The 25,651-nt window shown below is 49.8% G+C and overlaps 12 protein-coding genes across 12 annotated transcripts; 5 read left to right on the forward strand and 7 right to left on the reverse strand.

Moving 5' to 3' along the window:
- Window positions 1–1,032: 1,032 nt before the first annotated feature.
- On the forward strand, window positions 1,033–1,627 carry N7489_009783 (uncharacterized protein; the record flags this gene model as incomplete). Its single annotated transcript, XM_056715533.1, has 2 exons — window positions 1,033–1,308; window positions 1,397–1,627. The coding sequence occupies 2 exons, from the start codon at window positions 1,033–1,035 to the stop codon at window positions 1,625–1,627; spliced, it is 507 nt and encodes a 168-aa protein (XP_056563155.1).
- A 1,155-nt stretch (window positions 1,628–2,782) lies between these two features.
- Window positions 2,783–3,451, reverse strand: N7489_009784 (ribonuclease P Rpr2/Rpp21/SNM1 subunit; the record flags this gene model as incomplete). Its single annotated transcript, XM_056715534.1, has 1 exon — window positions 2,783–3,451. One exon carries the CDS (start codon window positions 3,449–3,451, stop codon window positions 2,783–2,785), a length of 669 nt encoding a protein of 222 aa, XP_056563156.1.
- Window positions 3,452–3,763: 312 nt separating this feature from the next.
- Window positions 3,764–5,784, forward strand: N7489_009785 (ATP-dependent RNA helicase SUB2; the record flags this gene model as incomplete). Its single annotated transcript, XM_056715535.1, has 5 exons — window positions 3,764–4,016; window positions 4,535–4,945; window positions 5,002–5,362; window positions 5,417–5,674; window positions 5,739–5,784. 5 exons carry the CDS (start codon window positions 3,764–3,766, stop codon window positions 5,782–5,784), a joined length of 1,329 nt encoding a protein of 442 aa, XP_056563157.1.
- A 4,260-nt stretch (window positions 5,785–10,044) lies between these two features.
- Window positions 10,045–12,609, forward strand: N7489_009786 (ketopantoate reductase family protein; the record flags this gene model as incomplete). Its single annotated transcript, XM_056715536.1, has 5 exons — window positions 10,045–10,078; window positions 10,164–10,284; window positions 10,336–10,376; window positions 10,447–10,876; window positions 10,932–12,609. 5 exons carry the CDS (start codon window positions 10,045–10,047, stop codon window positions 12,607–12,609), a joined length of 2,304 nt encoding a protein of 767 aa, XP_056563158.1.
- A 1,193-nt stretch (window positions 12,610–13,802) lies between these two features.
- Window positions 13,803–14,234, forward strand: N7489_009787 (DASH complex subunit HSK3 family protein; the record flags this gene model as incomplete). The annotated part of the gene is made up of 1 exon (XM_056715537.1): window positions 13,803–14,234. The coding sequence occupies one exon, from the start codon at window positions 13,803–13,805 to the stop codon at window positions 14,232–14,234; it is 432 nt and encodes a 143-aa protein (XP_056563159.1).
- A 197-nt stretch (window positions 14,235–14,431) lies between these two features.
- On the reverse strand, window positions 14,432–15,414 carry N7489_009788 (histidine phosphatase family protein; the record flags this gene model as incomplete). Its single annotated transcript, XM_056715538.1, has 4 exons — window positions 14,432–14,495; window positions 14,574–14,789; window positions 14,900–15,163; window positions 15,239–15,414. 4 exons carry the CDS (start codon window positions 15,412–15,414, stop codon window positions 14,432–14,434), a joined length of 720 nt encoding a protein of 239 aa, XP_056563160.1.
- Window positions 15,415–15,718: 304 nt separating this feature from the next.
- On the reverse strand, window positions 15,719–16,102 carry N7489_009789 (uncharacterized protein; the record flags this gene model as incomplete). The annotated part of the gene is made up of 1 exon (XM_056715539.1): window positions 15,719–16,102. The coding sequence occupies one exon, from the start codon at window positions 16,100–16,102 to the stop codon at window positions 15,719–15,721; it is 384 nt and encodes a 127-aa protein (XP_056563161.1).
- Window positions 16,103–16,738: 636 nt separating this feature from the next.
- trm44 (tRNA (uracil) methyltransferase) lies at window positions 16,739–17,890 on the forward strand (the record flags this gene model as incomplete). The annotated part of the gene is made up of 1 exon (XM_056715540.1): window positions 16,739–17,890. The coding sequence occupies one exon, from the start codon at window positions 16,739–16,741 to the stop codon at window positions 17,888–17,890; it is 1,152 nt and encodes a 383-aa protein (XP_056563162.1).
- Window positions 17,891–18,218: 328 nt separating this feature from the next.
- Window positions 18,219–20,101, reverse strand: N7489_009791 (CorA family magnesium transporter; the record flags this gene model as incomplete). Its single annotated transcript, XM_056715541.1, has 3 exons — window positions 18,219–18,801; window positions 18,852–19,492; window positions 19,553–20,101. 3 exons carry the CDS (start codon window positions 20,099–20,101, stop codon window positions 18,219–18,221), a joined length of 1,773 nt encoding a protein of 590 aa, XP_056563163.1.
- Window positions 20,102–20,318: 217 nt separating this feature from the next.
- N7489_009792 (uncharacterized protein) lies at window positions 20,319–20,966 on the reverse strand (the record flags this gene model as incomplete). Its single annotated transcript, XM_056715542.1, has 1 exon — window positions 20,319–20,966. One exon carries the CDS (start codon window positions 20,964–20,966, stop codon window positions 20,319–20,321), a length of 648 nt encoding a protein of 215 aa, XP_056563164.1.
- Window positions 20,967–21,118: 152 nt separating this feature from the next.
- Window positions 21,119–21,604, reverse strand: N7489_009793 (uncharacterized protein; the record flags this gene model as incomplete). Its single annotated transcript, XM_056715543.1, has 1 exon — window positions 21,119–21,604. One exon carries the CDS (start codon window positions 21,602–21,604, stop codon window positions 21,119–21,121), a length of 486 nt encoding a protein of 161 aa, XP_056563165.1.
- A 727-nt stretch (window positions 21,605–22,331) lies between these two features.
- On the reverse strand, window positions 22,332–24,428 carry N7489_009794 (WASP family protein; the record flags this gene model as incomplete). The annotated part of the gene is made up of 5 exons (XM_056715544.1): window positions 22,332–22,363; window positions 22,417–22,882; window positions 22,931–23,159; window positions 23,216–24,153; window positions 24,219–24,428. The coding sequence occupies 5 exons, from the start codon at window positions 24,426–24,428 to the stop codon at window positions 22,332–22,334; spliced, it is 1,875 nt and encodes a 624-aa protein (XP_056563166.1).
- Window positions 24,429–25,651: the final 1,223 nt, after the last annotated feature.

Below are 25,651 nucleotides of genomic sequence, written 5' to 3' on the forward strand. Positions count from 1 at the left end.
TGGGTATAGTAGTCGTGGCTGAGTAAAGAAGTTGAGGTTGAGGTTGAAGTTGGGATTTGGTTAAGTGCAGAGTGATGCAGCCCGGAAGAGTTCCAAGGTCAAGTTCCTGGATATTTTTGGCAGGCAGAAAACTACTTAATTAGTTACACACAGCTAAGGCGGAGAAAGAAGCGGTGCGCTTTGAGCCCAATCAAAGTTAAGTCTCGTCTGGTCGCTGCTGTCCTCCGTAAGAACCTTGGAAGAGTGGAGAGAGAGCTACCATGGTTCGGAATTGGGACTACAACATACAACATACATCGTACATTATACATATCTATATGGACTTTTATATTTCCCAGAGTACATATATTAATAGAGGTATTTTTAGCATGGCACATGTATATCATCAACTATTGCAATTCTACTATAGCTTTGGCAGACCTATTGCAGAACCTCTTGCTTCTTCCACCTCGTTGAGATAGGTGCAGAGCATTTAGCCTAACCTGCGCAATATCCAATATAAAATACATTGAAGAAGTACTCCAGGAATGAAACTCAAGAAAGACACTAAAGCATCAAAAGAAGAAATACATAATGTTCTAAATAATTATTTATATCTTTTCCTTGACTTTCGTTCCATCATCAAGCCCCTCTTTATGGGGGGAGGTCCGAGGTGTCATATTTCCGCCTGAGCCTGTGCTCCAGAACATATAAAATCTGGTCTGGCACTAGGCTCTTCCTCGGGGAGTGTAACTGGCTTCCCTCGAGCCGCGCGCTGTTTAGTTGCCGCCGAACTCCCAGCGGCTCACACCTACTTTCTCCGCCTCTTTTTTTTTCCTTTTTGATTTCTCCTCATGAGGGAGGAAAAAGAAGCTTCCCTCCCCTCTTTAACCGTCAATAGTCGCCTTCCCCGATCCGACTGCAGTATATCGCAAACTATCCTCTCTATACCCTCTATCCTCCATCATGACCTGTGGTCCGTTTGGTCTCACATCGAGTTTGATCGGCGCCTCGTAGACTGTCGCGGTCGGAGCATGTCTCTGCCGGGACCAAATGTCCGTCTCAGCCTCGATCCCCGACACTTCGCTTGGCCTCACCTCCTCCGAGATTCAGATCCTCCGACAGCAGCAGCAGATTGCCTTGCAGGGCGGCCATTCCGGCAATGGGGTGGCCAGAGGCAGAGGCACCGGGAGAACCAGCAATTCCAGTTCGCGCGCAACCAGCGCTGCCAGCAGTCAGGGCCGTTTGCTATTAGACCCTATGAGCCTCCGCGCACTATCGCACCAGCTGGACGGTTTGCAGGCTCAGATCAGTCACCGGATCGAATATGTATGTTTTCCCCCTGCGATTCTTGACCGCATGTCTATATCATCGGGAAATCACATTTCGTTGGTTTAACACGAGGCATCCTCACTAGCTCGAGGATCAAATGCAGCGCTCTATCCAAAACACCTACGACCGTGCGGGAAACGTCATTCGCAATGCCGATGCCGAAATTGCCCGCACCCGTGAAATCCTGGCCTCTATCGACGAGTTGGACAATGAGTTGGCGAAGATCGCTCATATCCGTGATATTGTCAAATCATTCCGTGGCCGGATCGAGAACCTAGATCACCGCATTGACCAGAGTTCTCGGCGCCGACGATGATGTCTTCCCATATACACTCCCTCCATATACTTCTTTCAAACACACACCTACTTGAAGCGTTCCGAAAGATCCTGTACGGTCATGCGTTTCTGCACATCTCGCTTTTACTCGACCACTGGATGGTCCGACCAATACACACCTATATTTCCTCCACACAAGTAACCGAACCAGAACATACCAAAGCCGACAGAACAAAAAACTATACATCGAATGTCGCTCACGGACCGTTTTTTTTCTTTTTGAATGCTCGGCAGCCACCGTATTCAGATTTGTCACATTTCATTGGACTGGGTATCTGCTTTATGAAACAATTGACTGAAAGAACTGCATGCCTCGCGGCACTACCGAGGCGAGACACCGGTGTTGAGCATGCGACCTCGAAAGGAATGCCGCATTGTCACGACTGCTTGAGCTGCGCCGATGACGGCCATGACAACTCGGTTTCCACCCGGTACTGGAAATCCATGAGATTTGATGACCATCATGAAGGATTTTTAATGTGATTTCAAGCGCATAAACACGACCATCTTTGCGTTTTCTTGCTTGATTTGATGCTTCTGCTATTCCCCCATGTTGTTTCGATTCCCCTTTCTGCATGTTGCGTGTACATTGCTCTGGGCTTTCTTTTTCTGCGTTGACGTTGGGCCATGTCCATTGCTGGGATGATTATAGCTTGGCTTATGGTGTTCACTGCAATATAAGAAAAGTTCCTTCAAAACAATTGAATCGTACGTCGCGTTGCATTGAGTCCTCCAAGGTCGACATGGATATTGGAATGTCAGGACCTGTATTTGAACAAGCAGGTCGTCGGGGTGGTTGCTGGAGGTATATTGAGGCTACTCACGGGGTTTGAAACTTCTTTAGGTGATGAGGGTGGACACGGTTCTCCTGGTTTTATCGAAACCCCTGGTCATTGTAGCTGAGATGTCATGGTAAAAGCCGATCAAAAAAGACTGTGGCCGACGGCCGTCACAGAGCACCTTGGTCATATCATCGATATAGCAAAAATTGGCACACTCGCCTGTCGACGAACGCACGCTGAAAGTGTGACCTGCCCCGGTTTTGTGTTCTGCACGACATGTGACAATGCGCAGGGCGTAAAATTCATATATGGAAATGACCCCACGCGTGGTAACTGGATTTGGCGGGCGCTATTCACGTCATTGACACATCCGCAGCATCCAACATTGGCACGTTCTCTTCACGCAATTTGACTGCTTCTCCTTGCGACGCCGCAGAAGTATCCGCTTTTTGTGCATTCACACCGCGTAGCAAGGCCGAGTCCTCTTCCTTGCGGCGCTCAACGAGCTTTTTCCCGCGTTTCTCCGTCTGAGGAAATCGCTTTTCAGTCCCGCATGAGAGGCACCGGACGACCAGTACATCGGCCCATGCCTTCTTGCCGTCGCGACTTGCGTTTCTGGTTTCGCGCGAGCAAGTCAGCCCCGGCACCAGGATCGTATCACAGCGCTTGCACACTGATCTTTTCAGTGTGATCGGCAGCCGAATCTGCGTCTTCATTGCCACAGCGCGCAGATGTGATACACATACCCTTGAGAGGTTTCTCAATGGCTCTTGAGTCGTCTTTTGATTCACGGAGCAGACTTGTTGATGAGTGTCTACTGGGCGTCCGTTATCCCCTGAGTCAATATGGACAGCAACTGAGGTGTGCTCATTGTTGTGAACTTTGGCGTTCTGATCCTTGGCGAGTGTAGATTTGCCCTGGAAATATGCGGCGGCTTGGTGTAGGTAATCCAGCCGTGCTCGAATATGGCTCTGAGAGTTCTTAGAATTCTTGGCTTCCTTCTTTCCTTTGGCTTTTGCCATTCTCGAAAATTCGACAGATCACCAAGTGGATCTCAAAATTGTTTGCAACTTGCAATTCGAGAAAAGGTTCCCATTGACGCTAGTCCGCAAGCGGTGAGGCTGAACAATCACGTGATACTCCCTTGGTGAGGTCTTCGTCCTACCGCCTTGCGACTTCTTCCCCTGCACCTTTGTCTATCGAGACCTGCCACATTCCCGCGGTCCATACTCTTCTCCTTACTACCTTTGTCTTCTTTTCACTTCAACCCCACGTCATCTCTCTTTCGCAATACTTTTACCTTTCCCCCCTAAAACTCGCCTATTTACGTCGCCATGTCTCACGAGGAAGATCTTATCGACTACTCTGATGAGGAGCTTCAGACCACCACTGCACCGGCCACCACTGCTGCGCCTGCCGCCACCAATGGCGATGCCGACAAGCAGGGTGACTTGACTGTAACCGGTGGCCGTCCTGACAAGAAGGGCAGCTACGTCGGTATCCACTCAACCGGTTTCCGCGACTTCCTGCTGAAGGGTGAACTTCTGCGCGCTATCACCGACTGCGGCTTCGAACATCCATCGGAGGGTTAGTCTAACTCATTATTCCCACAAGCGTTCCTCCATTTGTCCAATCTCCAACGTCCGTCCATCCTTGCGGGAAGATTCTTCTGTCGGTATTTGGCAATCCGTCGTGTTTCGAATCTGCAGACGACATGGGGATTATTGCTCCTGGAAAAGGACAATATTTCTTTACAATATACATGTGTTTGGTCCTGCGGCGCTCTTGCGCTGAGCCTGAGCCTCTGTCTCCAACTCCCACGTACTTCGTGGATATTGGCGCATGCGGTGCAAGACTGATATCTATCACGTTTGTCTCCTTGTGAGGCGCACCTCATGTTGTCTGCAGAATATGATAGGATATTCACAAAGAGCATGGCTTTTGAATGTGACATACAGTGATGGTGATCTGACCAAGTGGTGGAAGATGACCGCCCACGCATCGATGTGATGTTGTCAGGGGATGGACGGACATTGCGAGACGGATTTTTTTTTTGCTTCTTCTTTCATCGAACCCAATCTAACATCGGCTCCGCCTTCCAACAGTCCAGCAAGTTTGCATTCCGACTTCCATTCTGAACGTCGACGTTCTTTGCCAGGCCAAGTCTGGTCTCGGTAAAACCGCGGTCTTCGTTCTCACCACCCTCCACCAATTGGAGCCCGTTCCTGGCGAGTGCCAGATCCTGGTCATGTGCCACACCCGTGAGCTCGCTTATCAGATCAAAAACGAGTACGCCCGTTTCTCGAAGTACTTGCCCGATGTTAAGACTGCGGTCTTCTACGGTGGTACTCCGATCCAGAAGGACGTCGAAATCCTGTCCAACAAGGAAACCCACCCCAACATTGTGGTGGCCACTCCCGGTCGTCTGAACGCGTTGGTCCGTGACAAGAAATTGTCCTTGCGCAACGTGAAGGCCTTCGTTCTCGACGAGTGTGACAAGATGCTGGACCAGATTGGTACGTGCATGCGAGATACGATTCAATTATCACATCCCACTAATACCCTCACTCAGACATGCGCCGTGATGTGCAGGAAATTTTCCGTGCGACTCCCGCCGACAAGCAGGTCATGATGTTCAGTGCTACCCTCTCCCAGGAGATTCGTCCCATCTGCAAGAAGTTTATGCGCAACCCGCTGGAGGTCTATGTCGATGATGATACCAAGCTCACCCTCCACGGCTTGCAGCAGTACTACATCAAGCTCGACGAGAAGGAGAAGAACCGCAAGCTGAATGAGCTTTTGGACAACCTCGAATTCAACCAGGTCATCATCTTTGTCAAGAGCACCCAACGTGCCAACGAGCTGGATAAGCTGTTGCGCGAGTGCAACTTCCCCAGTATCGCAGTTCACTCTGGTGTCAGCCAGGAGGAGCGGTAAGTTCATCCGAGTTCGCCATTGGCCGCAGCGATTTACTGACCTCCATCTAGTATCAAGCGCTACAAGGAGTTCAAGGAGTTCAACAAGCGTATCTGTGTTGCCACTGATGTCTTCGGTCGTGGTATTGATATCGAGCGCATTAACCTCGCCATCAACTACGATCTCCCCGCCGACGCTGACTCTTACCTGCACCGTGTTGGTCGTGCCGGTCGTTTCGGTACCAAGGGTCTTTCTATCTCCTTCGTCAGCAACGAGGATGACGAGAAGGTTCTTAAGGAGATTGAGAAGCGCTTTGAGGTTGCTCTTCCGTAAGTTTCCCTCAATTCCAATTCATGATGCCCTTTGACAAAAGGCTAACCCTGTTCTTCACAGTGAGTATCCCGAGGCGGGTGTTGACTCCACCACCTACATGGCTTAGGCGTGTCAAGGTGAAAACTTGTTGATTTGAAATTTCTATTCCTTTTTTCAATTGTTATGGCGCACTAGCTCGGGGTTTGATATGTTTTTCTCCGCCGTTGGGCCCTGCCTCTGCCCTTCTGTGGTTTTGAAGTGAGGCACAACCCTTCCATGTATTCGAAAACAGCAATGGAAGCAAGAATGGGTTAGCTCTGCAAGACTGTCCAGCCGTATCCTGACTGTATCCTGACAGGGACCTTGGGATCTCAATGTGGAGTTGCGATATCATAGTTATCGACGTCCGCGAAATAAGTCAAAGCCGGAGACAATCAGATAGAAAATATGCACCGCGCTGCGGTCGTGGTGTCAACCAGACGACCGGAAGACCCTGCCAAGATCCGATCCAGCTAAAGTGGATACAGACACAGAATTCAATCTCCGATCATCTTGACTGTCAGAGCCGGTCCATCTGTAACGTAACACTAGGGGCCCAGGAATAAACCCCCACCATGCAATATGTCTATAACCTGAATGTATGTAGTGGTTGTGGTTCCAATCTGACTTGCATAGCCTTCGTATCAACTTTTGATCATCCTTTACGCAGTCCTTGGATCAGCTACGTGGTTTTGACTGACGCGAGGCATCACCTTAACCTGGGTGAAATATGCGTGCTTTAGGGTACCTGCCAACTAACATAAATATGTACATGTAACTATGGTTAGCAAGGCCATGCTGAAGGGAAGTCATGACGACTACGAAGCTGAACACATGCACATGAGGAAACGGCCATATTCTTAAAGGGTAAGTACATAGCAAGATATGTATGTAGACAAAAACCAAGATTATCTACTGTGAAGTGCGCAGTGCCGTGTACCTGAGGGAACATAAGTTATGTATATATGTATATATGGGCCGCATAACTCGAAGCTACGTATAAGTATAAAGCCATAAAGCCATAAAGCCATAAAGCCATAAAGCGTAAAGCACAGAAAAAGACCTGCCCAGGTGATAGATTACAGTTACCTAATACATTACCCTGTTTGAGGCGAAAATCAAGGTGAAAACCGACCTGGCTTAGCCCCAAGCACTAGAGAAAACCAAGAAGACATGTCTCGGATTTTGAATTTTCAAATGTCCAGTCTCGCTTTAGAGCTGCCGTGAGTTACGAGTCTCATAAGTTGCGCAAAGTCTGCATTCGACGCATGATTTGGAGATGCTTCATGTTTGTAAGCTACAATATGCACACAGTATCGTACCTAGGTACGGAATACGTAGCTCTTCTCAACTTTGGGAGCCCAATCAACTAGACACAAGAAATAGTGTGGAACGGGTCGATCAGAAATTATGATCGGCCAATGGCTCTGCATTGATACGATCGAGGGACCCTCCTAGTACAAATGTGGTTTTTTTCCTGTACGAAGTACGAGAACGATTCACGATTCTCACCACTTTTTTCTCTCCTTTTTCTCTTACATCCGCGGGGTTCCGGAAGAATTGGACCATAATCGACTTGTGCATGGGCTCTAGGCTTTATGGAAGCCAGGGGGGGTCTCTGTAAGATTAATTTGGTTTCAGCGAGATGATGTTTGCATTGTGAGATTCATTCAATGTTGCTAATCTATGGTAAAACGTGGTAGGTAACTCTCTAATATGATATGGGTACTCATATACTCCGTACTCAGCCCAATTTCAGGCCCAATTACGATATTCCTGGGGCGCAGTCATGACATCTGTGGCTTTCCCCTCTAACACCATAAAATCATTCCTTATAGCGAAGACCGATTGTGGCTGAGGAGAACACAATACATATGTGTATGATGCTCTTATATTGAAGATCTGTTTCCGGGTCTACGCTAACGTGGTTCGTGCCCCTGCCACCTGTCGGCATGGCCACACATCAAGATTTGAATGGATATATACGTATATTGTGCGGAATGGAATAGAATACACCATCCTATTTAGTCGGTTTTGTCTATCTCCGGCCCCGAGAGAAGAAAAAGAGGTGTCGAATGTACTGTCATCATTGCGGTTCCACCTGCACAAGGGGTTATTATTTGTGCACATGCAAATTTAGTTTTATTATTACATCGCATGTTCCGTCTCCCCCAGAGATCTGGACTGGTCCCAAGTGATAAACCCCAGCCTACAGGAGATGTGATTGATCCATGTTCTAGCCCTTTCATGTTGGACCGGAACAGCACATTGCAACTATTACAGCCATTGCAGCTACTACCTGCATTTCACACTGCTTGAGCATGCCATAGCATACCAGGCCTATTTTTATGTCATTATCAGATTGAATGAACTAAAAGAAAATTCCCCGATATCAGAAAGACTCTTGGGGACGATCCCTTGATGCGGTCCAAGCTGCAAGCATCATTGCTTCGGCACGCGCGTCGATCATTACTTTGGTATGCTTGGATTATCAACTCCGCCTCCCCCTTCTAAGGCATGCGGATGGTCGATCCTGGACATCCCTTGGAATCCTCTCAGCCTCCCGCCTTGTGCAGGATCGATTGGTGACCTATGTCCCCCAGTCAGGTAGTTTGAACGAGTCTAAAATCAAAGGTCGTGAATATCCTTGCCAAGGTATCGGGATTGATGCACTTTTTTTCCCACTCTTTTGTATTACCACAGGCTGTTCCATACAACATTCCAAGGTTCAAGAGAATGTCACGATGGTGGGGAGGAAGAGGGGGATATCGACCCCTCTCACCGTTGTTCCAAATCGTACAACATACAATGTACAATGCCCGGTGGCCATTTTCTGTGGTACATCAGTCCAGTTGTCAATTGGATGTCGATCAGGGATACAAAATTGATGCGTTCATCTGCATGTTGTGTGAACCACTCCAGGTACCGTATACATGCACACTTGATGCCGTATGTGGGATTTAGTGGGAGCCAAACTAGACCTATCCCCTTGGAATGATTCAAAGAATGTGCCCGATATGTTGTCTTCATCTTAGCAACTGGAGATACAAGTTTATATCGTATGCTGTCTACTTCGGGTCTAAAATGAGAATCATACCGGAAGATAACACCTACGGTACATGTCTCCAGGAACAAAGTACAAACGTACTGGGTTGGTGGGATTCCCGATCATAGGCTTATCCTTGTTGACAGGTCTACATCTTGCCCGACATGAGTTCCGGCCGAGATAGACTGTGGGTTCAATGCTTTTAGAGTGGAGGTAGATGACGAGATTAAAGACGCGGCATAAAACGCGTTCGAGTGAAAATCCCCGAGAGCGAACTTCAAAAGAGCAGTACAATACGGAGTATATACCACGGAGTACAGATGTACATACATGTAGAGGGGGGCGAAGAAAAAAAAAAACAAGGCCCGAAGCAGATCGGAGAGACCGTTTGTGGGCCAACAAAAGTCAATTTGAAAATTACCGTATTTCTCGGTATGATCGGAAAAAGAAAATAAGTTAAATATAGCATCAGACTATCAAGGCATATGTACTCCGTACAGTGCCCAACCTTCAACCTTTAGCTTATACTAGTACACAACACAAGTCGCTATATATAATTGAGGTGTAGATACCTCCAACTATTCATGTGTCTAAGTATTTACTACGTAGGATATGAGAAAAGAGCTCCATTGTTTCTATTGTTATATTGGAGAGCCTCAAAATGGCTAGATGAGGTGGAGGCTAGATCCTTACTATGTACGGAGTAGGGAGTAGAACGGATAGAGTGTGTATGAGTACATATGTACCAAGATAGACGGAAAGAGAGCAAAAGAAAGAAGATCAAGAACGACAAGATTAAGAACATCTGCATCCATCTCTTTCCCGTCGTCAAATATTCTTATCGCTCCTTGATTTCCGTTTCCGGACTGAGGGGATCCACGATCATTGAGGGCTTGCGAGTATCAAGGAGAAAAATAAAAAGATATTTTGTTGACCGATCGCATTCAATCGTTTTTGCCCTCTTTCTTTTTTTTTTTCCTTCTCTCTCTCTCTCCTAAAGCGTGAAGTCAAGAGAGAGTAAGAGGGAAAAGAGAAAGATAACTAACACGGGCAAAAATAAACTTGAACGTGGACAACCCTGTCTTTTCCTTCCCCCCCCCGGTCTAAACTTCCATTCGAATTTCATCCTTCCTGATTACAACTCTCCTTCCTTTTTTTTTGTCCCCCCCATTCCTCTTCCCTCTTCTCTCCTTCACTCACCCTTCGCTCTTTTCTTCCATTCTCTCGTTTTCCTCTGTTATAGGGCACCTGGACCTTTTGACCTGGGACTTTCCCGCCCCAGTTCCTTCCAGATTTTGAGAGATGGCTCCTCCTCCACGTCTGCGCATTCTGTCCGGTGAGTTCAACTTCAGCCTATATTTCAACGTCTGGGATACTACAAAAAAAGAAGATGGTTCGTCGTCTAACTAGAGTCTGTGTAGTTGGCGGCAATGCGATCTCTGCCTTTCTCTCATGGCGACTTCAGGCGACAACTTCCTGTGACGTTACGCTGGTCTGGAAATCCGGATTTGACGCTGTGTCTCAATACGGTGTCTCATTTAAGTATGTATCCAGGTTCTTGTGTCACAGACAGATGGCTAATTCCCTCCGCAGATCAAAAGCATTCGGCAATGAACGATTCAAACCCCGACATGGTGAGATTCGGATTTCACCACTCGGCCTGAGCCCTAGCCAGGACCCCGGCTGACCTGTCCCGATTTATAGTTGTTCGTGCTCCCGAAGAAGCCTCATCCCGTGAAAATGCCTACGACTATGTCATCCTCTGCGTGAAAGCCCTACCGGATGTCTATGACCTTGCCTCCGTTATTGAATCCGTCGTCACTCCCCAGCACACCTGTATCCTGGTGAATACCACAAATACCCTCGGCATTGAAGCCCACCTTGAGCAAAGATACCCAACCAACGTCATCCTTTCTCTCGTCTCCAACGTGGAAATCTCCCAAACGGGCCCTAGCGAGTTCGAACATTTAAGCTCGAGCGAGATTTACGTGGGCGCAACCAACAAATCTTCCTCCATCCCGACATCAATCCAGAGCGATATGGCAGCGGCGTTAGCAATGACTTTGAACTCCGGTCAGGTTGACTGCAAGGTTTCGGATAATATCAGACAGGAGCAGTTCGACCGAATGATAGGGTGAGTTACTTCGGATTCGCTTGGATCTAGAACTTGCATGCTAAACGTCTCCCAGCCCCATCGCCTTCCATCCCGCAAGTGTCGTGTTCGAAACCCCAAACCATACACAACTCCTCGAAAAAACCGGTGTTCGTCCACTGGTAATGGGCATCATTGACGAAATGATGGAGCTGGCCTCTGCGCACGGTTGCTCATTCCCCGGCGATTTCCGGGATAAGACGGTCCAAAGAATGATCGCGTTGGACTCTCCGACCACAATGTACTCGGATTTCCAGGGCCGACGCCCTATGGAGGTTGAGACTGTCCTAGGGTCACCAATCAAGTTGGCAATCGAGTCCAATGTCCGCATTCCCCGAATCGAAACAATGTATGCAATGCTACATCACGTCAATATCGCAAACCAGAACAAGCCCCGGCAGGAGTCTCCACCTGCATCCGTCATGGGTCAGCCGCCTCCCCGATTGTCTTCCGCACCTCCACAGCAGCGACCCATGATGAATGGTGGCCCGCCGCCTATGCGTGGAAGCCGAACACCCTCGGGTATGGGCATGCCCACGCCACAGAGACGAGGCCCACCCCCTGGTATGATGCCAAGAGGCCCAGGCGGACCGATGCCGATGCCGCCTCCCAACCGAGTTCAGCGCGACCCATCATTGGAGGGACTCGAAGAATTCAGCCATTTGGTTGTCTATGACGAACAGGGTGAACCAACTATACCGCATCAGAATGGAAATGGGTACCCCGAGCCAGCATCTGGCCCTGCTGCTGAATTGACATTAAGGGAGCGAGAGCTGGCGCTTCGTCAACGCGAGCTGCAGCTGCGTGAACAAGAGATGAGCATGCGCAGAGGCCCCCCGGGCCCAGGACGTCGTGGACCGGTTCCCTCCCGCCCTGCTACAGCCTTTGACGAAGAAGACGAGGATTATTTCGATCCAATGGATAACATGGCGATCCCTCACATCGACCCTGACAGTGTCGATATGATGAGCATGACTTCCCGCCGTGGACGCAAGGGCCCCAGCCACAGCCAGTTGCGTAAAAACCCCGAATTCGGTATAAACACTCCTCCCTCTGGAGGCAGCCGCCCGTCCTCATCAGCCTTCAACCGCTACTTTGGCAGGAAACGCACGAGCGAACGTGTAATGCAAGAAATCCCAGGTCTCCATGATTCACTCATGGACAACCCCATGATGAGCTACTCCTCCAACAGATATGGAGCTGTTGACCGAAACCAGATGCACGTGGATTCTCGAGCCAATTCTTTAACGGCAAGCCACATGGGCGACTACCCACCTCGACCCTTCCCCCAAAGCCGGCGAAACAGCCAGACTCCTATAATTCCAATGGGCGGACCTCCCGGACCCCATGGACCCCCCGGCCCAGGAGGCCCCCGGATGGGCCGCCCTCCAATTGCCCGTGAACACAGTCTTGGCCCCCCTGGTGCACCTCACAATGGCCAGCCATCGCCTCCTGGTAACATGCGTACGCCGGTGCCGCGGTATCCTCCGGGACAAGGAAACGCGGTAGGGCCGCAGCAAGTTGAGCAACACTATGGGGTGAGCAACGCGTTCCCCGCTAAAGGTCCTCCTAAAAACCAGAATCTGACCGGAAGTGCGAGCGCCAGCGCGGGGAGTGGTGATAGTGGAGCTAGTGCAAATATTGATTCCGAACCCTCATCTCACAGCAGTCAGGTCAGCCTCGGCGGCCAGGGGATCGCGGCGCCCGTTCGCTAAGAAGAAACGGGGTTTCCCTCCGCTTTTCCCAACGGCTGACCGGCGTTCCATGATTGATTTCCCTTTCGGCATTGCATTCTTCCTCGGCGTGGACCATCATCGTCCGCTGAAAATTGGTCATGTTTGGACCTTTTTGCATCATGGTGTCATTATGCGGGGACTTTATTCTTCGGTCCCGTGCTCTCGAAGCACTGGTTAATACTGGGCTGTTCGCTTCTTTACATATACATGAGGGACATAGGGGTATTCGTTGCTCAATTTTTTTATTTCCTTTTTCTTTCCGGTTTCGGAGTGTGGTTAGTATAACGAGGTGTGCGTGCGTGTTTTATTTCCTTTTGTGTGATTTGCTCTGCATCGATACTCATTCTGTTTCGCGGCATTATCGATTTTTAATGAGGCCACTACGCGAGCCTAGACTGGGACATCCTTATCCTTGCTGTTTCTCTTCCTCCCTCCGTTTTCATCTTTACAGCATGTCGATATAGCGTCGTCGGCCTCCCTGCCTACCTTTTCATCTCTCTGCATGACTGTATACTACACAGCTGGCGCATTCCTTTCCCCTCCCATCTAGACTCGTATACGCCTATTGTCTTCATTCTGTCTGTTTTATCATCATTCGCTCCGCTCCCGGTATTCCCTTCATTTGTCATGTCTTTTTCCTTGTCTCTCATCCGAGTGGCTTGATGCAAACGGTCTCGTCTTTGATTTTGTGGTCTGGTCTCTGGGTCTCTGGCGCATTCCAAAAGAGCGGGGGTTGAATTTATTCGGTTCATTGAGTTGTGTTGATCTGCTTGCTGGGTTCGCGCTTTGCTGAGAAAATGAGTGGAGGGTGCACCGCAGTGGTCAGTTTCGCTGCGTCTTTTGAACAGCACTTTACTCTTCCAAGGAGCACACGAATTGATAGACCTTTCCGTTATATCGTTGAGGTTGCTACAGTTTATTGCATCCAAATGTTCCAAGTACCTGTTTGACAAACAACATGAGAGATTCGAATGCCAACATAATACATCCTTCCAAGGGTTGGAAGTATAAAATAGAGTATCTCCACGTGATCACCTGATAGTGAACAAACCCGCGGTCGAATAATGTCAACAAGCCCCAACCTCAAACAAAATCCAACCTGCACACAAAGAAAACCCATACCCAGCACCACACTCCCACCAAATCCTGTTTTCAAGCAGATCACACCCAAAATGCCGCCCCCTCCAATCCATCGCCGCCAAGAATCGAACACCACATACTCCCGCCCCTCAATCCTCCCAGGGAGCAACTACAACACTACAGCAACCCACACATTCAACACCAACCCGAACACTACATACACCCCCAACTATAACTCCAACGCCTCGACCCCATCCATGTCCGCTGCTAAGTCGCGGCAATATGCGCACCTCCATGCCCAGCTCGCCCAGCTCAACGCCAATCTCGCCGACACAGAGAACCTTCTCCGCATGACCGCTGTGCAGGCGGGGGACATGCGCTTTCTAGGCGGGTATTCTGGGGCCCTGTTTATGGGGTCTGCGAAGATTCTGGGCGAGGAGGGGGTTAAGGGAAATGCGGATAAGGATAAAAAGGCCGATTCCGAAGACGGGGGAATAAAGAGGGAGGAGAGTGATGAGGATTGAGTTGATTAATCATCAATGATTGAGTATTGATTTGATATGATATGGTGAGTCGGATTGATCAGGATTGTTGTTGTAGTGCTTTACAATGGGCTGTGGGTGATGGGCTCCATGACTTATGCTAACATATGTCTAATGTCTAACAGCAGAGATATGACCTCCTTTCTCCTATGTCCTCTCTATCCAACCAAGGTGTTATTTTATTCCACCACAAATTGACCACCGAGGATGACTGCTGGCTCATCGATGTTATGGTGTTCATAACTATTTTTTCAGTCATGTTAGTTATGCTCCATATACGGCAGATGGGAATTTTTCTTTGCTTAAAGGGCCGAGTCTTACCTGAGTGTGCCTATGCCACCAGCCTCGAGAATCAGCGTTGTTTCCGTCAATGGCTTCCCGGTCCAGCGCATGGCAAAAGCACGCAGAATATGGCCGTGCGCAACAATAAGGACATCGCCCTTGGGGTCATCCGGGTTCTCGAAGCAAGGACGCTGGTATTTGTTTCTGATTTCGTCGATCAGAGCGTCAAGGCGGCGAACGACGTCCTCGGGGGATCTGGCAGGAGGGGAATGAATGTTAGCATGAGATGACACCACAAAAATATTCAATACATAGCTGGAGGCGAGGCCTAGAATCAGAAGACAATGAAGAAAAGAACCACTTACTCTCCACCGGGACATCCGTCGGTCCAAATATTCCACGGCCCCTCGCCCCTCTCAGCTCGCTGCTCGCGGATCTGCTTGCTCGTCAACCCCTCATAGTCCCCGTAGTCCCACTCTCTAATCGCCTCCGTAACTTCAACCTCGGCCTCGGTCCGGATCGCCTCCTTGTGTTCAGGCTTCTCCTGTTCACTCCAAGGCATCCGTCCACGACAGCCAAGCTCGAGCAGCTCTAGGGTTCGCTGAGCGCGGGTGCGGGGCGAGACGAAGCTAGAACGGCGTGTTAGTTGTCTTTGTCTTTGGAGTGGAATAATGAGTCAGCAGCATAGACAGATTATTTCTTACACATGAACGAGCTTCTTGGGAACAACTAGTCTGTCGTTCCCGACGAGGGCTTTGCCTGTCGCTTGAATGCGCTTCTCTCCATTGGCTGTCAGTGGTAGATCGGTGAGACCAGTGTGTCGGCCATTAAGCGACCATTCTGTCTCGCCGTGGCGGATAATAAAGCACCGGGGAGCCATTGTATATGTTTGAATTGAATATAGAGAAAAAAAAGGGGAAAAAAAGGGAATGAAGACTGGGAGAATCCGGTTCAAGTAGTTCAGCTCCTCTCTTTGCGTCATGGTGGACCCCGATAACGGGCTTATCACCTTTTTCTATGGAAGTTTCCAAAAGGTACATTTGCACATTTGCACATTGGACTTCAAGTGTTTGGGATTTCTTTTTAGCAATTAGACATTATGTTATCTTTTGGTACCCGAGGATATCTCGAGGTCCCTTGTAGCTGAATAACCAAGCCCCAAAGCCCTGGAGGACATCTAGATATCACCGACAAGAGACCTCAAAACTGTGGGCCGTTTTCTTCCGCGAGATAGGCCTGCACTTGGTAGTGGTTCCAGTCTTGATCTCTTCGATCATCGCATGTCGTGAACATCTCTTATCCCGGAACAATTTCACCTTACAGTTCCGATCGATATTGACGTTGATGAAAGCCTCCGCACCTCCGTTCTCAAGATTAGTGCGGCAGCCCGTTGACCCCTGTCCCGCGTAGCTGACTGTAGTTCCGGCGCAATGCTTGTTGTGGAACAGGTCAAAGGTCCAGTTGTGTTTGTTGTCATGGTGTTCTTCGGTAGGAGGATGAGACGTGGGGTACCCAGCTATGGTTGCTGGCAGGAGGGTTAGGGCAAGGAGGAGTTGGATCAGGTTCATTTTGTATTGGTGGATTGTTCTTTGAATGGAGAGTTGGAGGATTTATTCTCTTTTGTTTTGGTCTGTTGTGTTTATAGCATCTTTTTATGGTTGCGTAGTGATGACTGCTGTTGTCTTACCGTGGGTTGACGCGCACATCTTGCACGTGGACCATAGGGATACGCCTGGTACTTTTCAATTCGTCTTACAGGATATTTTGCATACATCCATGGATCTGTGACAAGATTCAGAGTTCTATTCTGCCTCAATCAACTACCTAGGTAGTCTACACAGCAACTTGGCCGTATGACAACCTTGAAATGGCCCTCTATCGTTTGTCATAACGTCAAGGCTATATTGACCAGGCCAGGAATACCACCGGGGCCATTTGGTTACAGAGTGTGCCATTCACCCCTTTTGCGGCCATCCAATGCTTCTATAGATAGGCTATAGGCTCTGCCGCCTTCCTTTCCGCCCTGTTTGTACTCTTTGCATCCAGTTGAATATTCTGCCAGGCAAATACCCATGCCAACATGTCCAATTAAACAGTGGAAAGCCAATTCCCTGACCCAAATGAGCCCTGAGGGAAGCCATCCAACCCCCAAGAAAGCAGGACACTGAAACTCTCAGCCACATTTGCTCATCTGAACCGCCAATATGGAACGCCGATCCACATCTAGGAATGTGAGCCTGGACTGGGTTGAGCGAAGCAATCGAGACGGGGACATTGTCTCGGCACACCTCATTCAAAACACATACGCCCGGCTCAAACTCCAGTATGCAGAAAAGTTGCGTCAGAACTGGGTTGAACAACTTGAATCACCCAACCAAGCCCTGGAGCAGTTATCTCTCGCTGCATGTCTAATTGAACTGTGGAGGAGCATGTACGGCACTCGACCGGCAACAGAACAAGAGCAGTCATTGAAAAACACAGCGCCGTTCCCAGGGTTCGTGGATCTTGCTTGTGGGAATGGTATCCTCGTGTATGTACTTCTCATGGAAGGATACAAGGGTGTAGGCTTTGACGCCTGCCGCCGAAAGTCCTGGGAGACATTTCCAGTCGAAATACAGGAATGCCTCGAAGAGAGAATTTTCATCCCTCGGCCTTTTGTGGATGTACTGGACTTGCAAGGAATTGGTGCGGAGATACACACCGGCGATTTCCCGGATAATACATTCATCATATCCGACCATGCAGATGAGCTTACCGTATGGACTCCTATACTGGCCGCCCTATCGAGTCCATCGTCGCCATTGCCATTCTTTGTGGTCCCGTGCTGTTCTCGTTCACTCGCTGGTTCTTCGTATCGGTATCCGCCGCCAAAGGAGCGTGGTCCAGTGCAGAGGAGTCTGGACGGGGATCCCGAGGCAAGGAAAGTTGATGATTCCATAGAGCAGAACCTACAGCCTGCGTCTGGTGACTTGAGGGCACTTCGCGCAATCAAGATCGAAGAGAAGACCGAGAGCGGGTTTCTGAATTCAATGATTGGATCCCTCGCCGCAAAAACAATGAGTGTTGCCGAGGAGATTGGGTTCAATGTTGAGAAGACATGGCTACGCACTCCGGGTGCGATTAACATGGCGTTGATTGGAGGTCGTCAGCAGGTCACAGGGGAATGGATAAAGAACCGAGGTCCTAGAGATTCTCCGATGGAACAGAACCAAGCAGATGCTGTTTTGAAGAAAATTATGGAAGTGGTTGAGCGTGAATGCTCCAAAGACGGTGGCGTCCAGGTAGCTGCTAGGCTCTGGGTTGAACGGACGAAGAGTCTTCACCAAGAACAGGGGAAAGTGCACGAAGCTAAATAAGGATACCCAAATGAATATAATCTCCTGTGAATAGCATCCATACTGGTTGCAACTACTTAGCTCCAAGGAAGCAGGGTAGAGGGCCTTTGTCAAGGAAAATGATAATTAAAGACGAATAGTATTGATATGTCATCAGATATTCTCTAGATCTATTCACATCTAAGCGAAATATAAAACATAGAGTGGGGGAATAGAGAAAGGAGTGTGTTAATGTACAATGATTTTACAGACCTCTTCAACTCATAAGGGAGTTGAAGATCGGAATCAAAACGCCTGAGCTCCCGTTAGAACGCAATCAAACCGTCAGACATACTTCAATCACTGCGTATCATGCATCGGACTTAGTACGACCTTCGGGGCGGACAGTCTCTTTGCCATGATCGTTGCCCTTTTCCGCACGAGCATTGTTAGAGGCCGTAGCTGATGCCTGCATAGCAGCCTGGGAATTGGCAGGTGTCGATTTTGAGTTTCTCGATGCAGCTTGAGCGGCAGCTGCAGCCGCGTTCTCTTTGAGACGTCTTATGCGCTCAGACCGGCCTTCTCCTGGGAGACTGCCCCAGACCGGTTCGATCGAATCGGCACGCCAGTTGTTGCGATTTCCACCGAGTGCGCTGCGCTTTGGGGAGAGGGGAGCGAATGTAGAGCCTCCCATGCCGGACTCACCCCACATGCGGACCCGTTGAAGCTTGCGCAGTTTGGCGAGACCGTAGACACAGACAATACCAGTCAGAGCAAAGCAGATCACGGAGACACCGCCGAATCCGAAGTCTGATTCTTCAATGAAATTCTTCAAGTTCATGCCGTAGAGAGCAGAGAACAATGTTCCTGTTGCGAGGCCGAGTGTTCCAATGCTGAATTTGAGATCCATGAGCATGAGCGAGTTGCGGTTGGCGTCGAGAATAGCCTTGACACTAAGTTGTGTTAGAGGTGCTTTCCGCATATAACGAGCGATCAAACTTACACTTCTTCCGTATTGCGAATATTCGTCACCAAATTGCCACTGGCCTGAACAATCTCATCGCACACTTTGTGGTATGACTCCAGAAGCATTTCCACTTCTTGATGGTCATGCTCTTCTCGCTCTTTGCCGACCGACCTCTCAGTTAAGTACATTGCTGCCAAATCGTCATCGGCCTCCAGCAGATCATCAATAGCGTCTCGTACCAGGCGAGCTTTCTGCTCAAATGTACCGAGCTTCTTGGAGTAGATCAGGAGGTGCCGGAGCTTATCTCGGTCGATGTCCTCCTCCAGTGCACGGAGAACCCGCACGACAGGATCTCTCACTCCGTTAAACTCCTCCTCCAGGCCACTCGTGACACTAATGAGAACGGCTTCCAGCGCGCGAAACTCGTACGACAGCGATTGACTAGGCTGAGCGGCACCTTGGGATTGTCTCTGGCGGAGCTTTCCTTCCAGATCGTATATGAACAGCGACTGCATGTATGAGTCTGTCGATCCGTAGGCGTCGAATACGAGTACCCGGTCCGCTTTAATGAGAACTCGCAGATGCAGGAGATTGATGAGAATTGCGCTAGGTCGCACCAGGATATGAGGGAGAGTTGACGAATCAATCTTGCGTAGATCTCGAGGAAGGAGACCATACTGTATCGTGATTCACCGGTTAGCAAACGTTGAACTCGAGCTCGAGTCCTTTTTACCAACCTTGGCAATCAACTCCTGCTTTCGGAACTCTCCGTTCACGAGTGTGACGTCCCCATTGATATCAAACTCCGTGCACCGAATTCGCAGCTCATTTGACGCCTTGGCTGATAGGCTGCGGCCAATATTGAACATTCCCTCCGTCCCTTCATCCATAAGCCCGGGGCCAGCGGGACCTTGATGCTTGTAGTCGGAGGCCTTGTTCCGCTTGAGATCAAACAGCCGTCGGAGAAAAGGTCGGCTTTTGGTTGATGCATGACGGGACAATTTCAGCTGCGTAGGCGCCAAGGGCGAGGACACTGTTGCTCTAGTGGGGTTCGATTTTCCATAGTGGGTGTCGCACAGTGTTGTACCAAGCGCTACGGTGTTATGGGAAGCATTGAGACGCGTCCAGCTTGAGAGTTTCGGGGATGGTCCTGTCGAGAAGCTTTTGTCGCGACTAGCAAGACGCTTCGGATAAGCGCATGCTGATGGTGCGGTTAAGAACCCAGACTGTGATCGTAGGAAGCGCAATAAAGAGGCAGAAGGTGCAGACAGCCTCGGAGACAGCATGTCTCTGGATTATCGACCGAGCTGTATCGCAGGTTCTCCCGATCAGATCAGATACGCTTTTTTCCCGTTGCCCGGAACAATGTTGACCCGAGGACCAGAACTATACAAGCTTGGAACTGTTGTAGAACTATAAGAACACCGCTCGCTGTTTCTTAAATGCCTTGTACTGTGAGATTGGAATAGTGATTTTGTATTGGTACCGACTAATACTAATTGCCTAGGTCAAAGCACTTCCTTCTCGGCTCAGTGCCCAGTCAACCAGGTCATTACCCTTGTCCTCCATTATCTCCCTTTTGCATTCAATCACCCAGATCAAGTGTGTCCCAATCAGCTCATAATTATTGAACCACAGATCATCACGGGGGTTGTATTTGAAGTAACTTCGATATTCGGAATCCATGTTCTCCCATACGGTAACCCACTTACGAAAGCCCAGCCATAATGTCAAGATATCACTGAGGACAATTCTGAGATACTCGTGGTCTTTCTGAACTTTTGCAACAACAAGCTGAATGTCAAATAGAAAATTTCTAGCCTCAATGACGTCGCTTATCTCCTCAAGCCGTCGGTACCGGCTTAACAGCGTCTCCCAGCCATCCAAAAGCAGATACCCTAGCCGCTGTCGCTCGCTATCCAAGCAGCAGTCCAACCAATTCACCAGCACTTCACGAAGATTTTTGTACCCCTGTTCTTTAGCAAAGCAATGATTACAGGACAAGCCATCAATGAAACTTCCGGTGATTTTAGTTTTCTCCCAGTTTTGGAGCTCCGAGGCAGAGTCGGCGGTAGGTGCCCAGTGATTGAAAGCCGCACCAAGACGAAACGCACGCAATTCCTGCCAGTGCGAACATACTGGGCATCGCATCATATACATAGTCCAGAGGGAATCAAAAGCGTTGTTGCGATACACGCATTGAACAGGGTGCATTCGCGGTTGGGCACACACTGTTATTAGGGCGGAAACACCTGGAAAGTATCGGTCCAAGGCACTGGCAAATGGCAGGCGTCGGCTCGGTACTATGGGACCTTGTCTGTGCCTCTCTGCACAGTAGACGAAAGCTCACCACGCCTGAAGCGGCATTCGTTGCACTTGCGCAAATGCCGCTTGAAGCCGCAACGTTCTCTCTCAATGAGACGTGCTTCATGATCCAGAAGCACCTGCTCTTCCTCTTGTGTGATACTGCAGTATTCGTCCAGACTAAAGCCTTGGAATGTGATCATGCCGCTGTCTTGAAAGCTGGCCAATCTTGCGCCCCTATCGCGCACAGGGTGGTTCGGTCTTAATGTGTTGCACCTAGATGCGAGACCATATCGACGCCGTATTTTCCGGTCCTCATCCGTGGAATTAAATTGTTGTTTGTGTATACGGTACGGTCTGCGAAGTTTCCCATCTCGTGTTGACTCCCAGCTTGTGTAAGATTTCGCTGCCGGGGATCCTGGCAATGGCTTGCGGTACTGCAGCCGCATAATATAATGGTTGTCGAATGCTGTATGTGGGAGCATCTTGAGACAGGTGCTACAGGCCCAGCGCATATCATACCATTCTTTTGACGTGAAGTCAGGGACGAGGTGGTTGTCCTTCGATCGAAAGACGGGCGTGACCCCTCCGACTTCTTCTCGGCATTCAAGTTCAAGCAACCTCTCCAGTAAATGAGTTTGTTTTGGCTGAATCACTGTACGGAATTTGGAGTTCGTTTGGCTGATGGATATGAGCCCAAGAGGGTCACAAGAGACGGAAGACCGAGCACAGAATTTCAACGGGCAAAGACCCAAGAGATGGAGGATCAAGCTTCATCTCGGATTAAGAGCGGTATTTTTGAGGCGAAACTCGAAACCGGTGACTATGACAGAGGGACGGTCTTGGAGATAATGATGAAAGCTATGGATGCCCGGGGAGTTATGCCCAGCCCTGGGCTATTTATGGTGGCGATCCACGGGTGCAAGCTAAACTCCACTTGGGCATAAGCGTATGCATGTAGCCGGCATCGGACTAAGACAGATAATAAAAAAACCACATCTACTTCCTCGTGCTGAGACTATCTCTTGAATCCACTGAATCTACCATTGAAAGCTATATACAGAGTGCATTGCCCCATCTTTTGTTAACACTTGAAGCCAAACTTTTAGGCAAAATGCTGGACCAAGAAACAGAATGCTCGATGCTCGCAATAATGCGCAAAGGCCATTGGTATCTTGAAATACTTGAACAATCCCACCGAAAAGTAACTGTTCACCAATCGTCGTCGTTGTCTTTCTCATCATCTATCAACATGGTTAGAATATGGATCCGCGTTTAAGTGTTGGGATTGACATACCACTTCCGCTGACTCTCTGTTTTCGCTTGTTGAGAGCATCTTGCAATGCGCCGGCCAAACCACCTTGCGGGGCGCCTCCTGCATTGGGGCTTGTAGCTGAAGACTCATTAGCACCACCGGGTACCATCGCTTTACTTCGATCGTTCTTTTCCGTATCCTTGACCTTGCGCAAGCCTCCGCCCCCGGAGCCACCCGAAGCCCGGATGGACGCTAGCAGATCGTCACGCCCTCCGGCGGGTTTTGGCAAGGGTGGTGCAGCACCACCAGCGGGTGGAGGCGGAGGAGGAGCACCACCTCCAGGCGCTCCAGGTGGTGGAGGTGGCGGCGGTGGTCCACCTGGTGCCCGCGAAGCAGGCGCCGGAGGAGGGGGAGGGGGGGAATTGATGGGCCACCACGGCCCGGAGGTGGAGGGGGCGGGGGGCCACCTGGTGCTGCAGCGCCAGGCGGCGGAGGCGGCGGAGGGACGCTAGGAGAATACGTAGGTGCCGAGGGCGGGGCGGGGGGGAGGCGATACTGGTCCTCTAGGTGGAGGTGGAGGAGGAGCTGCAGGAGAAGACGGTGCAGCTGGCACGGGTCGAGGCGCTGGTGGGGGTGGAAGTGGGGGTGAAACGGGACCTCTGGCGGGTGGAGGGGGTCCGGTTGTAGTGCTCATGGGCGGCACTTTGGGCGGCAGTTGAGGTGGTGCAGCTGGGCTCGCTGTGCGAGGCGGCGGAGGGGGAGGGCCACCTGGTGCAGGGCTACGGCTGGGGGGTGCCGGTGGCGCAGACACCTTGCGATCACCAGAGAAAGGCGGTGGTACTCCAAATCGAGATTGACTCGATTGAACATTGTGACTATCATCCATCGGTGTCTTTGGTGGTCGCGGGGGCGGCGGAGGCCCAGCATTGACGTTCGAAGTTGCGCGTGGACGCCGCGGGGGTACAGGGCCAGCAGGCTCAGCGAACTTGCCTGCATCTGGAAGTGGAGGTGGCGCATTGAATCTTCGCGCAGGCGGAGATGGCTCACGAGGGGGAGGGAGACCGGTTCTTCTGGTGCTTCAGAACGTGTTTTCCGTGACGGAGGGGGCGGCGGCGGTCCCCGTCTGCTTGTTGAGCTGGAACCCGTGTCTTGAGGACTGATTGAGGTCACTTTCGGAGCTGGGGGTGCGGAGGGTGGCGGTGGAGGAGCTGCCTTCGGCTTATTCTGATCTTCAGCAGGAGCAGACTCGCCCGCCGCCGCCTGCTTCTGGTCAATCCAAGCTTTGATGAATTCAGAATTCTCGGCGATTTGGTCTTCGGTAATTCCCATCCCCTTGAGCTCATCAAGTAGTCCTTTCCAAGAGGGGTCACTCGTGTCAAACGGTAAATCTGGCTTAGCCGGTGGCGCGCTTGGGGACAGCGTCGGAGGTGGAGGAGCAACCTGTATTGAAGGCGCAGGTGCTGTCGGCGGTGGTGCACTTGGAGCTGGGCTCGAACGATGCAACAAGCTGCCAAACAAAGACCGTCCTACTTTCCCATTGGTAACGGGAGCAGGTCCCTGGCCTCGAGCAGATGCGAAAGGAGTCTTGCTGGTCTCTTTGCTGGCATGTTTCTCGCGCTCATGCACCTTTTTGATGAAGGTCTTGGCCTCCTTTTCGTCGACAAAGGACAGGCCGGCGGGACAGGCTTCGAGCTCGAATGTATGAAAGAAGGTTCGATCCTGGTTGTAAGCGAAGTTGTCATAGATCTCCTGATCCCAGATCACGCCCCTGCCAGCGGGCTTCATAGAACAATGCATTGTCAGCACTTCTACTCTTTTCTTCAACACCAGTATGGACCGCCTACCGAGACATCGACTATCTTAAGCCAAAAAGTCCTTCCAACAAGGTCATTGCAGAGGACAGCAGCCCCTTGAATTCCGGTATATGTCCATTTCTGTCCATCCGGGTAGGCGACGTAAAGTCGCGCGACAGCTACGGCGAGGATCTTGTTAGCGGGTTTGGGGACATTCCGCTTAACAGTTTCCTTGTCGGCGTCACTGAGTATGGAGGGCATGGTGAATCGAGGTGGTCCCCCACTGAATAGAAAGGGGAAAGGTGATAGTTCGAAGGGTGGTTACGTGGGTAGAGCACACATTGCAGCCGGGCGGGTATCTTCGAATGATGAAATAGCGCCCTCAACACACCGACTGATACGGCAGTGGCGGGCGGTCAGGTTTCTTTGTAATTGATTAGATTCGAAGGCCAGGGTGTGAGAGAGGAGCCGACCGGCGGTTGCCTTGAGTGTTGGAGAGGTTCGGAGGTGAGAAGGCGTAGGCGGGGCGCAATACACCGGAGTAACCTAGGCCTACCGCAGCACCGCCATACCGGCACGTGGTACTTGTCTTGTACTATTTAAGGTGTGGCTAACGGTCACTACATACTTATTTAGGATTCTTTTTGTTTGATACTTTGATGTGTCAGATCTCAAAACAGACATCCAGAAAATACAAATTGATAGAATATTGTTGACATGTTCATGAGTGACGAGGATTGTGGGCTGCAGTTTAATATGCCTATTTCAATGAATTTTTATATCATACTTAGAGACGAGCTCACTACAAATTTAGGTGATTGTGCGGTGTGTGACCATGCCCAGATGGCTTTCTATAAATACATATGTACATATGTAGGTGTAAAAATGTCAAGAAGACCTTAAGAGGATGGTTTTGACTACATGGTAATACTTTATGTAACTACCTATTTTGACCATGTATGGATGGAGATGGATGGATATACTTGTTGCGGTAGAATGCTATGTAGTATTTACCTTTCAAATAAAGAGCAGTTTGATTTCTGGTGCCTTTCAATTCTTCATATTACTACTATCTTGGTTACACCATGAATTTGAATTGAATCATTATATACTAGGTAGCTACAGCATGCCCCTAATTGTGTTCCTTACACCCACGGCACCGCTGTATCCAGTAAACATAACCAACAAATTATACCTATGTACTTGATTTCCTATGCTCTCTTTGGTTGCATTGCCACTAGGCTTGGGGAATTTGAGGAAGGTATCAATAAAGCGATCTACAATCAGCATCAAGAGATCACATAGGATAGGAAGTATAAGTGTGCGCAGGCATATAGAAAGAAAGGTAAGATGTTGTTCGGAGCGCAAATTTGATCAAATGAGGGTACGAGATGGCTGTCGTATCCATTCAGGATCTAACAGACGATATTTTCCTTTGGTTCGACTTTCCGTAATGGAATGAAGTGTTTCTGGAGCCAACTAAC

This window comes from Penicillium chrysogenum (assembly GCF_028827035.1).
Source record: "Penicillium chrysogenum strain IBT 35668 chromosome Unknown utg000005l_segment0_segment0, whole genome shotgun sequence".
Lineage (NCBI taxonomy): Eukaryota > Fungi > Ascomycota > Eurotiomycetes > Eurotiales > Aspergillaceae > Penicillium > Penicillium chrysogenum.